This window comes from Bombus huntii, chromosome 3 (assembly GCF_024542735.1).
Source record: "Bombus huntii isolate Logan2020A chromosome 3, iyBomHunt1.1, whole genome shotgun sequence".
NCBI lineage: Eukaryota > Metazoa > Arthropoda > Insecta > Hymenoptera > Apidae > Bombus > Bombus huntii.
The window spans coordinates 12,566,151-12,580,480 of record NC_066240.1 but is presented as its reverse complement, the minus strand read 5'-3'; the positions used below and the strand labels follow the sequence as shown (position 1 = coordinate 12,580,480).

General features: G+C 32.7%; 2 protein-coding genes across 10 annotated transcripts; both read right to left on the bottom strand.

The window, feature by feature from the left end:
- Nucleotides 1–367: 367 nt before the first annotated feature.
- LOC126863593 (zinc finger protein 91-like) lies at nucleotides 368–9,211 on the bottom strand. 8 transcript variants are annotated; one of them, XM_050613868.1, is made up of 12 exons: nucleotides 8,723–9,211; nucleotides 8,182–8,389; nucleotides 7,039–8,078; nucleotides 6,503–6,733; nucleotides 6,222–6,422; nucleotides 5,731–6,138; nucleotides 5,167–5,637; nucleotides 4,312–4,599; nucleotides 3,344–3,781; nucleotides 3,124–3,260; nucleotides 2,929–3,047; nucleotides 368–2,825 (listed from the first exon to the last, which is right to left on the bottom strand). In XM_050613868.1, the coding sequence occupies exons 3-12, from the start codon at nucleotides 7,357–7,359 to the stop codon at nucleotides 832–834; spliced, it is 4,608 nt and encodes a 1,535-aa protein (XP_050469825.1). In that variant the 5' UTR covers nucleotides 7,360–8,078; nucleotides 8,182–8,389; nucleotides 8,723–9,211; the 3' UTR covers nucleotides 368–831. The 8 variants fall into 8 exon arrangements, with proteins under 8 accessions (XP_050469825.1, XP_050469828.1, XP_050469830.1 ...); XM_050613871.1 differs by having other exon boundaries at nucleotides 9,002–9,211; XM_050613873.1 differs by having other exon boundaries at nucleotides 5,506–5,637; nucleotides 8,723–9,209.
- A 2,194-nt stretch (nucleotides 9,212–11,405) lies between these two features.
- Nucleotides 11,406–14,209, bottom strand: LOC126863637 (isocitrate dehydrogenase [NADP] cytoplasmic). Of its 2 annotated transcripts, none has more exons than XM_050614014.1 (3): nucleotides 14,014–14,209; nucleotides 13,028–13,409; nucleotides 11,406–12,765 (listed from the first exon to the last, which is right to left on the bottom strand). In XM_050614014.1, exons 2-3 carry the CDS (start codon nucleotides 13,217–13,219, stop codon nucleotides 11,557–11,559), a joined length of 1,401 nt encoding a protein of 466 aa, XP_050469971.1. In that variant the 5' UTR covers nucleotides 13,220–13,409; nucleotides 14,014–14,209; the 3' UTR covers nucleotides 11,406–11,556. The 2 variants fall into 2 exon arrangements, with proteins under 2 accessions (XP_050469971.1, XP_050469972.1); XM_050614015.1 differs by lacking the exon at nucleotides 14,014–14,209 and having other exon boundaries at nucleotides 13,028–13,193; nucleotides 13,290–13,440.
- Nucleotides 14,210–14,330: the final 121 nt, after the last annotated feature.

Here is a 14,330-nt window from a genome sequence, read left to right as displayed (position 1 = left end):
TTTCCTTACGACTCGGGATCCAAGGCTAGCACCGGATGAAACCTTCATGCGCAGCTCCACCTACTCGGAAGATTTGCATGCACAAATCGAGAACCTATCCTTTATCAAATTTTGTAATACCGTTTCGAAAATATTCTTTTTTTCTAGTAAAAATCTTAAAATGAACAGAAAAGAATGATTGAAAAAAAAATATTTTAGTAAATGCAGTGATTAAAAACACGAAGTTTTTTAAAAATCGTGTTGCCGTATATTCCATGAAACAATTCCTATGTATTCGAACATTATCGAGATTATAATTGGAAAAAAAATTAACAAGAGAAACCCTGCCAAAACTTAGGAGATATTAGAAAACACGTGAACGTAAATCTATACATGTATATAGCATTCGTTTATTGTTGTATTGTACAAGATTCATGGATTTGGATATTATATACAATAAAATAAAACTATATATGAGAAAATGTTTAATATATGAACAAAGTATGGCATTGTTTCCTATTTGTTAAGCATGACGCTGAAAAATACTCATTTTAATGATTATAATCATGATCGCGTTCATTTATAAGAAATACAGTAGCAATTACAGATATTATTATTGATCGAAATTTCTTTCTGTACATGTAGCAATACTACAAGCCTAACCATGTTCATTTCTTCATGCAGATTTCTATAACCTACTATTTGGAACGTAACAGTTTTTTCTCCATTATTCCTTTATAGTTTGTTGAATCAATGAATCTAGAAAATATTCATAAACATTTAAAATGCACCATATTTGTTATATACAGAGAAATGTACAATATGCAATTATTTTGACAACTTTAATTTTTTCTAAACAGTTAAATGTTTCGTTTCTCCTGTATTTGGATCGACTATGACTTTTTCTTTGTAACTGCTCACAGTAGGAGGACTCCCAAAGGAATTGGTATCGGTAAAAGGAAAAAATCTTCCATCCGCGTATTCTTTAAAAAGTAATTCGGCAGCCTTTTGTTTCTCTTCCTTTCCGTTTGAAGATATCTTTTTCATTGTCAATGTTAATAGTTCTATAATAAGATAGGATTCTGGTTTATAAAGTCTTGTAAAATGCAATCTAATATGTTCGCCGACATTCTCATCTTTTCGCGGTATATAATCGCAATGAGGACAAGACGGTGTCATTCTTTCAATGCCATGTCGACGCTTATGAGCATCCATCATGTCTTTGTCACACGTAGAAAACGGACAGCTTTGACAACGTAACGTCTCCACTTCGTCGTTAGAAGATAGAAGTATCCCTTTCTTTTGTAGCAACATTAAGGACTGCTTATCTTGATTCGAGGCCTGTGCTCCACCAAAATTTAACACTGATATACCATTTGTAGTCATGATTGAAGCTGAATTATTGGGTGATTTAAGCGTCTTTCCTGAACGTGAAATGGAGCCTATATTATCGGAAATATTATCACTATCAATGGTAATTGTATCGTCTTCAAATTGTCTACGTGAAGCTTGCGCCTCTGCATTTGCCTGATGTTTCTTCAGATGTTGAATATAATTAGCGTAATATTTTACGGAATAGTCGCACGTGTCGCAGCGATATCTTTGTTTCGCACCGTGCAGAGTTAGATGAACTCTGTATTGTTCTCGTTTCTCAAAGGCAGAAGGACATTTATGGCATTTATATCGCTTTTCTTTTAATCGGCCGTTTCTTAAATAACCAGGATATACAAAGTTAGGATTCCCACGCATAAAAAGTCCAAACTGTGGGTCGGGAGGAGGCGACAGATTTGAAGTTACATCGCTCGCTTCGTTTTGACGTCTATGAACTACCTGATGTTTCACTAAATTCTGAGCCGTTTTCGACGAATAGTCACACTCAGTGCATTTAAATCTATTGTTTGATCCATGCAAGGTCATATGATATTCTAGAGCATCCAATTTGAAATAACGAGCCGGACATTTTGCACAAGTGAATACTTGATTACCAGTTCGTTGATTTGTGTTGTTTATGCTACTATTAAACCCGTTGTTGGAACTTTCTGTTACTTCGACTACAATCCATGCGACAGTAGGTGTAGAATTATTTGAATCTTGATTATTTGCTTCAACACAAGCTGTGGTAGGGGGCGGGTATCGCTGTGACTGGCCGTACAAAGATAACAAATATTTGGTACGCTCTTGATACTCCGTAGAATGTGCCTTCTGATGGGCTAAAAGATGGGCCGGTTGTCGAGCAGCATAAGAACACCATTGGCAAGAATAAGCTAGTTCTGTAGAATGATATCTTAAATGTATTCTTAATTCCTTTTCGCAAAGGAATCGCGCTGGACATTTGCTACAACAATGCACAAGTCTTAAGTCTCGTAGATCAGGTTCCGAACCTAATACCGGAGAATGAGTAAAGCCGAGAAGCGCAGCCAAATCGCTTAATTGCTGCGAATCTGGCCTTGAATCATCTACCAAGCAATGAACAGTGCCTAAAGATCCGGAATGCATATCTGTATGTGCAACCATGACTTCTCGCCGTGTGCAAGTGAAACTACAATCTGCACAAGCGACCACAGGACCATTACTAGGAGTATCTAGGTGCATGGTTTCATGATCCTGGACTTCTGCTCGTCGCGAAGATACAAAAGGGCAGTGACGACATTTTAACATTTTCGCTAGTGTACCATCTGGTCGGGACACCCATACTAATGGAGCTTCAGGCAGTGCTCGTGTATCAAGAAGCAATGGTGGTGGGGCTCCGGAATTCTTCGAAACATTAGTGAAGCAAGTCACGTTGCTCTGCGTTGTGATATGAATCACTTGCTCTACAGACTTCTCTTGTTTCGTGCGATTAATACCTGAAATGATGATGTTTAAGTATCCAATTAACGCTTGAATAAAAATCTTAGTATTGAACTATTTTTAATCATATTAATGCTAAAAAGAATTTGTTTAACTTACTATTATCAGTGTTTGAAGTTCGATGTGCTTTAGACTTGGTAGGGAAATTGTACTCCATATTCTGTTGGTGCTCAACGGCGAGCTCTTCTCCATGAAGTCTGACATGATCCAAAAGCTCTCTGTAAAGATAAAACAAATAAATATTTTCCAAGAATATTATAAATTTAATGATAATAGCATTATATAAATACATACACTTTTGTACTGACATAATATGGACATAAATAACATTTAAAAATAGCATCCAAATTTGGACGATGATGAACTCTATGCATCGATAACGTTGCTGCATCAGATGCGGAAAATGGACAATCTCCACAACCAAATACATTCTGTAAACAAATATATATTACGAATATATTATGTGTCTAATAACAAAAAACTAAATGAACAAAACAACTACTAATATTCATACTTTTTCTTCTCCATGGCGTTGGTCAGCTGGCTCACTGTGAGATTTAACGTGCATAGAAACAATTTCTCTACTACAATGTCGAAAATTGCAACGTTTGCATTTCCACATTGTACGTTTATTTTCCTCTGCGATCGTCGCTGATGATGATCCACTTGATAGTGAATGAGAGGAAATCAAATTGCTTTTAAGTAAAGACTGTCCCCGATTCCTCGCAGCAGCTTTAAGAATCGGTGGTGGTTTCAATCCGATGTTAATGGTGTTAAGATTATGGTTTCCTTCATTCGGAGACACGATCGAAATAGGAGAAGACGGGAGATCCGATGTTTGCCGATATTCGTTGCTATTCATTATGAATAACTTAGTTGGCGGTTCATCAGAATTCGTTTCTTCCACGCTACGTTCCTCCATGTTTTGATCATCCCACGACTGTTGCTCGACCTAAGAAAAAGATGAGAAGTTTACGTACAATATAGAATTGTTTGTCATAAGCGATACACTGCTGCACAACGAGAAACAACTTATTATTCAGCAGAAAAACAACTATTCGGCACACTGAAAATTTCTTTTATATTATTAAAACATGAAGTTCCATATAAAATGAAAAGTCACTTTTAGAGGTATGGAACATTTTCAATGTTATCATGTCGGTTTTGATTACTAAGAATATGCTTGTAATTGCAATCAGATTAACATCATAACACCAATCAAGTGTCCAAGCGCTTCGATACAGCTAATACATTTTCATTATCAGTGTTTCATTATCTTCTCTGGTTCTTTAAAAAAATATGTAATTCAGCTCTTCTCATTATTCATAAGGATCATCACACATGCTTGTCATGGATAAACAAATTTACCATAGAGTGATTTTGAAACCATAAAAAAATCAGTGCGCCTATGAAAATCGACAAGCACCTTTTTCTTTACTAATAAAGGAATTGTTTAAATGTAAGTGAAATTTATGCTTTCACCTGTGCAAGATATTTGTTATATTTGGAATAATTCCGTCGACCTGTTTCATCCCTCATAAGTACCCTGGCAGTCATATGAACTGGATCTTTAGCTGCTTTAAGTTTAATATGTTTTGTGATGTCCCACCGCCAGTTAGAGCGATACGCGCATAGGGAACACTCGAATGGCTTCCGATTTAAATGACCGACAATATGAACATGAAAACGACTTGCGGTGGATGCCCAAAATGGACAATCCGGGCATTTGTATACCCATCGGCCACCTGGATGCGTCGAAGAACCTTCAACCTGACAAAAGATTTGACTACCTTTATCAAAATTAAGTGTTAACACATTCGGGAACACAACTGTCTATGGTCTCGACTGCCGTAAGTAACATTTAAAGCACATTCTTAATAACAAAAAAATATATGAAATATAAATAAAAAAAAGAAAAAAAATTGTCATTAACATAATTACAAAAATACTTAAAATAGCATTGCATACTTCGAAGAACAAAAATTGATAGTTTTTAAGCTAACTTTAAATATATTATTCTAATGGCCGTACGGGATGCTTGCAATCAACATAGTTCAAAACATAATTTACACAAACTAAAGAAAAAAATAGTCAGATCTGTTGACTCTCGTATTGCAATTTTTTCACGATTATCATCATCATCATCATCATCATCATCATCATCATCATCATTATCATTATTATCATTATTATTATTATTATTATTATTATTATTATTATTATTATTATTATTATTATTATTATTATTATTATTTGTTTGTTTGTTTGTGTGCGTATGTCCATATTGTTCATGTGCACGCATTAAGTAAATATTATTATTTCTATAAAACACCATACCGATGATCCAGAGGAATTCAGTCCGTTGAGATTAACGTCCCAATCCGTTTGCGCTGGGAATGCATATTCACCGCGATACGAGGTCACACGGAGTTCTGAACAATTTGATAATTTTTCTAAGCTATTGTGTATTGACGTATCGTTGCTTGTCGAGTGACAACACTGCATATGCACTTGTAGATCAGTCGAACTTTTGCAACGTCTCCTGCACTTCGGGCAACGCGTTGTGCCCACGGATACACTTAGAGCAGTGTGGTGTATTTGTTTGTGACAAGCCAGCTCTTCCATGCTACTAGCTTTAAAAGTACACCAGCATTTCAAATCGTTCGTAGTACTTACAGCTACCTCCGGTACTCCATTATTAATTGACGCTGTCGTTGTAAGCTTTTCCTTAAGCTTATCAAAGAACGACGCATTTTTTTTTTCAAATAAATCGGCCGCGTTATTCGCATCCTTCTTTAAGTTGCTGACCTGTGAAAAATTTAATTGAATTATTAAAACATCATAAAAATAATCAATTAGATATAGACAACATTTAATAAAAAGAAAGGAAAAATAACTAACTTCTTTATTTCCATACAATTTTGCCAGTTCCGTGTCTCTTGCAATTTGTGCGAGTTCCGGTCTTACTCTAACACGTGGAACTTTTAACAACGTCGTTGAAGGTCCACTGGAGTTAATACTATTTAGCTTAGTAGGACTTAGAGGAATTAACATTGGCAGTGGTTTTCTGGATTTATTTGGTGTAATTGGAGCGTGACATTCTGCCAGGTGTCGTTGCATTTCAGAATCCCATGCAGTAATAAATTGGCATCCTTTTTCTTCACACTTCAATGCTATACATTCTGCATTAGCTATTGCACTTCTCTTATCTTCCATAGATTGATCAGAAATGTATGAATCTCCAGGACTGATTGAGACTGTTGTACCTGTAGATATATGTAGTGATTCCCGAAAATCACTTGCACCCACCTGAAATTGGTTTATTTTTAATATATTTTCAGTTATCTATTATTTATATTAATTATTACTTAAGAAATAAGTTATTATATTACCTGATTGTAACGTTTAGGACTATTTCTTGGTTTTCGTTCGAAAGGTGTGCTAGATTTACGATTTGTTTGACCCACAGGAGGTTCATGATGATTAGTTTCATGCACTGTTAAACTTTGTCTAATATCAGCTGTAAAATTACAAGCACGACATTGAAAAGCCCCTCCTCCTCCATGATTTCTAGTGTGCCTATCTAAATTCCACTACAAGAAAACATTATCTGTTGATACTTCATCTAACAAAAAAATTCTAATTTGTTAAATTTAGTAAAGCTTCTATTAACCTTATATGGCGTACGGAAATCACAAGCATCACATTTGATCATTGGCATCGAATGATATTTCACATGCTTTGTATAACGAGCACGTACATGTGTTACATAAGAGCACTTAGCACATCGGAAAAACCTTCTCTTTAAATGATGTACTCTCTGATGAGTTTCAAGATCTCTTGAATTTAATGCAACATATGAACACATAGAACATCGATTTCCAGTGTCACGTATGAATTTCCCCTAAAAGTTATCATTTTATTAAAAGTATCCTAAATATATAAATATATAAATATTATTTTTTGAAATATAAGAAAAATCGTATTTGGTACTCCAATTAATAGTATTTTATACATATTATATCACTACATAGATATATTTTACTTTTAGAACTACATAATTTATTTCTCCCTCAAAATAATATTGATTCCATTTTTTATTTAAAAAATATATAAAAAGTCACTAATTAAATTTTCGTTCAATGAAGTAATACTTAAACATTTCTTACAACATAAGTAATTGATGTAATTCAATTAAAAATAATATACCTTTTGTTTGTGCTCCTTTTTCAGATGATCGAGATACGCCTTAAGACTTGATAGAGGTTTTGGTGGTTTGCATGTTTTACATTCGTAATTTTGTGAAGACCCCGAACAATCGAGCTCCTCGTGTTCGTGCTTTGAATTGTTTTTTATTGGGACATCGTCTTTGACACTGTACGAAATGTGTTCGGTGTCGCTTTGCAACTCGTGCTCCCTCATCACGACTCCCTGACGATTCTCTTTAAGGTTACCTTCCTTATGTGACTCCGTTTTAAATTGCTGGGGTCGTGGACGAAGTGCACGCAGACGGGGTGGCCTTCCTGACATCTTGGACAAGATTTATTCTGTCCCACGTCTGTTCTATAGTCTCCCTATCGCGCATTGAGATACCCTTTTATTTCTATTCGATTTTCTGAACCACGGTATCAGGATAAAAGGAATACAACATTCACTTTTCCATCGTTCTACACGTCTGTCTTCTTCCCGATGACATCAATGACAAGCCACTTTATATCGTGTGTACATCTCTCACGAGTGATTTTTTAAAAATGGCTTTGCTCACAATTATAAATTACGAATTCGATATACGGTCCTCATCTCGGGCATAATTTTCGTCGAATAAAAAGTACCTCGAAATCTCGGTGAACAATTTATGGAATTCTAATAGGGAACTGTGCGCTGGTACACGTTACGGAAGTACGAGTACAGCATTACTCGGTGGTCGCGCGATCTAGAGGCTATGGGCGCCATTTTTTCTTTCCTAGTAAAACTGCTGACGAGGAGCGCGTTCGAACATTCCCACGAAGAAATCCTACCTCTTTGAGATCACTTCCCGTACTAAATTCCAAGGATAAAACGATACTATTCGATCAAACTTCACCCGATTTTTTATACATCAGTTTCTACAGAATTATCAAAATAACAATAGAATCTTGTAACCTCATTAATAGTTCATATAACAACATCGCGGTTATATTTTATTGTATTCCAGTTTATATATTTTTTAAAATCGTTAACATTTAATTCAAGCGAAAAGTTAAGTTTTTCTAAAAGACAAAAAGTTTACCGATTATCAGATTCAATATACATATTACTATATTATATAGATTTTTGTTTAACACAGTTGCTTGGAATTAATAGTATACTTACAAATTATAAAGTCTTCACATTACGATTATTACGAATATATCTTAAATATATGTTACAATAAAAGTAAATTGATTCCTTTTTTCATTTACAACAATTACTATTCGTTTCAAAATCTTGCGTATAATTATTTCCAATAACTCGTTTTTCCTACTCTTGACATCCGGTTTATGTGATACAATGGTCAATCGCGCAACGAGTCAACGTACAGCTAGAACGTAACATATTCTTATGCGTACAGTTTCTTCCTTTTATCATAATTTATATGAAGATCCTTTTTATAATTTTTTCCTCATAATAAAGTATATAAGCAATAAACAATAAAAAAGGTATCGCTAATGCAATAATACACGAATATAAGAGAAAGGAGATCAGTTTTCCGAAACGCGTGTCCGATTTCCGTTTCTCCAAGCAATTTCCGGTTTACAGACGAACGGCGATTTTAGTAGATACCGTTCGGAGCGTGTGCATATCATAAACGAAAGAAAACCAAGGAAAACAAGAAGGAAATTAAATACTCGATCTTGTTGACTGAAAAACAAACCTCGAGCAGTTAATTCGCTTGAAGCAGGTTATCTTCTGATTGAGCGACGGTCGTAAATAGATATGCCAATAAATCCACGATCACGTATCAATCGATATACGCAGCCAACCACGAGCACCGGGTTTTAACATCACGATTGCTTTTACGATTTAATTTAACGCTTTAAAAAAATCGGATACGCTCGTTGGAACCTTTGTTTTCTCCCTCCTTTTCCTTCCTTTCTCCTCTCGACACGGTTAGCTCGATTTATCTCGGGTACCGCGATTTATCTTCGAATACCTCGTCATCGGCGCTAACCAGTAGCCGACGAAACAGAGGATGAATCGTAGAAAGACTACGAGAGAAAACCAGCCCCTCCCTCCTCTTTCACCAACTCGGACAGAACGATGGCGAGGCGAAGTGGCGCAGGTCAGGCGCCATCTGCAATTCCGATTCTGATTCTGGTATCCACACACTCCTCCCACTTCCTCCGGCTGGTTTCTCCTGCAGCCCTCGATACAACTGCAGGAGAAGAGAATGGAGCCGATGATGACGATGGTTTAACTCGTTAAGTAGTGGAAGCAAGTTATCTCATCACTTAAAAATGCCTCCGTATTGAGAATAATGCGAATTCATTGGACTTTACTTTGAAAAACAATATTACCTCCGCTACTTCATACTATAATTAGACTGCGGAGTTTTATGCATTTTTAAGACATTTAAAGATGAAGATAATTAGAAAATATATATGAAATATTAAAAAAATATTATGTACTTGTTATATTATTTAGTAGGTGAAATAAATTTTTGTCTATATCTCGCTTTTTTAGTCATGTTCATAAATATATGAATTTCCATAAATATTCGCAGGCTAGTTATAATACTTTGTAGGAAAATTGTATTCATGACATGTACTTATCTTATGCGAGATGATTGTATAGTTATCATTCTTAAGTTTTTTATCTTTAACTTTTTTTGTGTATAGGTAAAAAATGAGTACTATAGCAATGAAAGTATAGAAGTACATATAATGAATAAGAGATTAAGATACGAATGCTTTCAAGTACCGTCATTTTCTTGAAGATGTTTCTTATTGCAATGATAATCAAAGCATATAATTATAATTTATTTTTCTAACACTTCATGTAGGATAGCAATTACTTAAACTTTGTCGATGTCGCATTGTTATCTCTGCTTGTATTGTTTTACGAATTCCGTTATATCATTAAAAGCTTGTAGTATTAGCCGATAAATAGGAAACCTCATCGTTGGAAAATTATCTACGAATTTCAATAATTTTTATGCAGTTTTAATAATTTATTTAGTATCTTTATTTTATTATAAAACACAATTTTCGATATTTTATTTTATTCACACAATATTCAACATTTTTTCTTGTTCAAATATATATTGAGTTTCCGGAAAAAAAACTTCTAAATTTTCTTTCTCTTTCTAAGGTTAAAAAAAGAGTATATATGTATCTACTTTTTGATAAAAAATGTGTTATGTACTGTTATGCATTATACGCATTGCAGACTTATACCTTTTAAACGAAAACTTTATAACCCCTTCTTTTTTGTTTCTTTAAGTACCTTTTCTTTTTTTATGAGATAGAAAAAATTAATGTTCATCGAATTTTGTATGAAAAAGTTTTTATAAAATAGGATAATTATAGTAAAACAAAATAACAAAAATTTTATCATTTAATATAAAAGAAAGTTAATTTAAAGTAATCAAATAGTAGATGTATATACATAGCGCCATTCTAGATTTCTTTTTTTTTAATTATTTTTTTGTCGTGTAAGTATATATGTGAAGGTTGAAATTATATTGACTTTGTACTTTTTATACTGTTCTATTGTACAGTAATTTGTAAATGAAGATACAAAAGTATTACAAAAATTATATTATCAAAAGTTACATAATTTGCAAAATTTAAATGATTTGCTATCTTCACTTTTATCGATTATGCAATATTAAAGAATTGTATTTAGTAAGTATATAATATTGAAATTATTCATTGTAAATATTCTTAATGCGTAAAAATCAGTAAGATTGTCTTTGATCATTTATATATGTAGCATATATATATTTATATCATTAAGTTATTTGTTTTTCATTTATTAAATATAGTTAATTTCATTATTTATATCTTTAAAGGATATAAATTTATTAAGGTCTCTGTTGCATAAGGTAAGACGTTTCGATATAATCAGTTGATAATTAGTAAAATTAAAAATAATAATGATAATACCTTAATAACACTACATACATACGCGCATGTAAGAGTGAGAGGGTGGAAGAGAGAAGAAGAATATACACATCTTATCTTGGAGGTTAAAAGAAGAGTGTACTAAATTTTTTGTCTTATTTAATTGATATTTGCTATAAAACGTTATTGCCTTTGTTATTTATATCTAATAGTTTAATGTTGTCTTATTTACGAGCGACGATATATTTGAATAAAAATTATATAATTAAAAATGCTTATGTGATATTAACTATGACGTGAAGTACGTATTCAAGTAACGATGATTTAGGTATTTTGATAAAGGGTTTGGTATCATAAGAGAGAGTGTGAAGAAAAACGATTTGATTTCGTTTAAAATTAAAATTTGTTTAAAAATATTCAAATGTAGATTTAAACATACATATATAGTAAAAAAACTAAAATTGATGAATATATTTTTATAAAAAATCACAATTGCAATATATTAATCTTACTTTTATTCATATCATTATGTTCCATCTTTGTAATCTAACATATAAATAGATGCAACTCTTTTCCCCATAACCAGTAATAATATTTTTCCCATGTATAGTTAATACTTTGATGTTTGATTTGGATATTGCAGTCATTTTAATTGCTTCTGCAAATTTTCTGCTAACTTATTCATAAATTCAAATGTTTCTAAGTAATCAGATCTAGTAACGTTACTCATGCCTTTAATGCAAATTGCAAGGTCCTTTGTCATAAAACCTGATTCAATGGTATTAATACAGACAGATTCTAATGTTTCTGCAAATTTTTTAAGATCTTGATTATTATCCAGCTTTGCACGTTGGAGTAAACCTTTTGTCCATGCAAATATGGAAGCAATTGGATTTGTTGAAGTTTCCTTTCCCTGTTGGTACTGACGATAGTGTCTTGTAACTGTACCATGAGCAGCTTCTGCTTCTACTGTGCGTCCATCTGGACAAATTAAAACTGAAGTCATCAGACCCAGAGATCCATAACCTTGTGCTACAGAATCAGATTGAACATCTCCATCATAATTTTTACAAGCCCATATAAAACCACCTTCACTCTTCATTGTATATGCTACCATATCATCTATCAGGCGATGTTCATACCAAAGTTTCTTGGCTTCAAATTTATCTTTGTATTCTTTATTATATGTTTCTTGAAAAATATTTTTAAATCTGCCATCGTATTGTTTAAGAATGGTATTCTTTGTGGAAAGGTACAAGGGGTAGTTCCTTGACAGAGCATATTGGAAAGAACTGTGAGCAAAAGCTAAAATACTTTCATCTGTATTATATTGAGCTTGTGCAATTCCAGATCCCTTAAAGCTATGAACTGTATGTGAAATTTTTTTCCCATTATCTCCAGTCCATGTGATTTCAAGTTTACCTGGGCCAGGTACCACAAAATCAACAGCTTTATACTGATCTCCATGAGCATGTCTACCAATGATAATTGGTTGAGTCCAACCTTGTACTAGTTTTGGTATGTTTTTACACAAAATCGGTTCACGGAAGACTGTGCCACCTAAGATATTTCTGATAGTACCATTTGGGCTTTTCCACATTTCTTTCAAGTTAAATTCTTTTACTCTGTTTTCATCCGGAGTAATAGTAGCACATTTGATTCCTACATTATACTTCTTAATAGCTTCTGCGCATTCTACAGTCACCTTATCATTAGTAGCATCCCGATTTTCAATACCTAAGTCATAGGTATGTAGTTCAATATCTAAGAAGGGTAAAATGAGTTTTTCTTTAATAGAATCCCAAATGACTCTTGTCATTTCATCACCCAAGATATCAACGACAGGTCCAGCCTAAAAAAGATAGGATGCTTGTGATAATGCAAAATTAATTATGCAAAAAAAATTATTATATATATTTATTTTGCGCATAAAAAAGATTTCTTTCTTGGAATAGATAAAATAATGTAAAATAACTACTGGAATACCGAAAATGTTATCAGAATTAATTAAAATTCATATAGGAAAGGTAGGTATTATACGAAAAAAAATATTTGTATATAGGTATATATAGACGTTAACAGATGTCAGTTACATAGCTTTACTGATTGCTTACCTTTATTTTCGTCATTATTCCAGAGGAAACGCTAAATGTCTTAGCGAACAGAAGTGCTGGATTATCAAACGGTTGAGAAATTTTTGGCGATAATATTCGTGAGAAAGCAATGAAGTTACTACCCGATCCGACATAAGCTACGCTTCTTATAAATTGCACGTTTGCTCTAATAAAACGGTGGGGCAAAAACATGGCAGCCTTATCCAAATAATCTTAATCACTTTCGTATTTTTACTATTCGCATGAACCTTATACAACTTACAACAAATCTTCCTGATAGATTCCGATAACAATGAAAATCAAAACGTATCCATATTTTTTATTTCTTCCAAATATATTCCTTAGATATCTTGTATTCGTGTAGGTTATGCTGTATGTTAAACTGTCACAATATTTAAACGTGACAATTTCTATTTGTTACATATTAAAATATCAAATAACTGAATAAATGTAATGAATTTAAGATTGATTGAATCAGTACTAATGAAATTTTACATTAATAGCATATGATCTCTTATCATATTAATGATACTCCTTATCTATGTTTCTTTATTATCTTTGGAGTTTGTACTGTAGTAGGTAAATAATGTTTACGTTCGAAAATTTAAATGCAACAATTATGCTCCTTTTTCAAGCATGTTCATACATAAATTATATATTTTCGAAAGAAAATATTATTAATCTTTAAAGCTTAAAATAAGCAATCATCTTAGAAGAAATTTTGTTTTGTTAAACGTTTAAGGTTCATTAACAATCAAAATAAACATTTTTAAAATTAATATGATTTCTATTGTATGAATGTACATAAATTATTCTGTGACTATTTTTAAATAGGTCTAAGACAAAAATCCATTAAACATCAATGATTAGCAACTTTACTTTCAGATTTGCATTTTATAAATATATACAACGATTGATACAAGGTCAATGCAAATAATACTCGCAAATACATCATATTAAGTACGTGTTAGTATAAAAGCACTTACTATTATATTCTGTGCTGACTGAAATTATTTTTGAACAATAAATTAAACAGTCTATCTTCGATAAAATAATGAGAAATTATAAATGATTATTGTGTTTTAAAAAATACCATATATTAGCTCTTTCTGCAACAGTTTTTTTTTAGAAGACTTCTTATGTTATCAGCATAATTCTAGATTCTTAAACTACGATAACAAGTAGTTGTCTACAAGTGGAGGGGCAGGCGTTCGCATAAAATAGTTGATGTAAAGCGTCTTAAAATATTGAATCGTTATTGGTTTGTCAAATTATTCCAATAACTTAATATTGTCAAATAAAA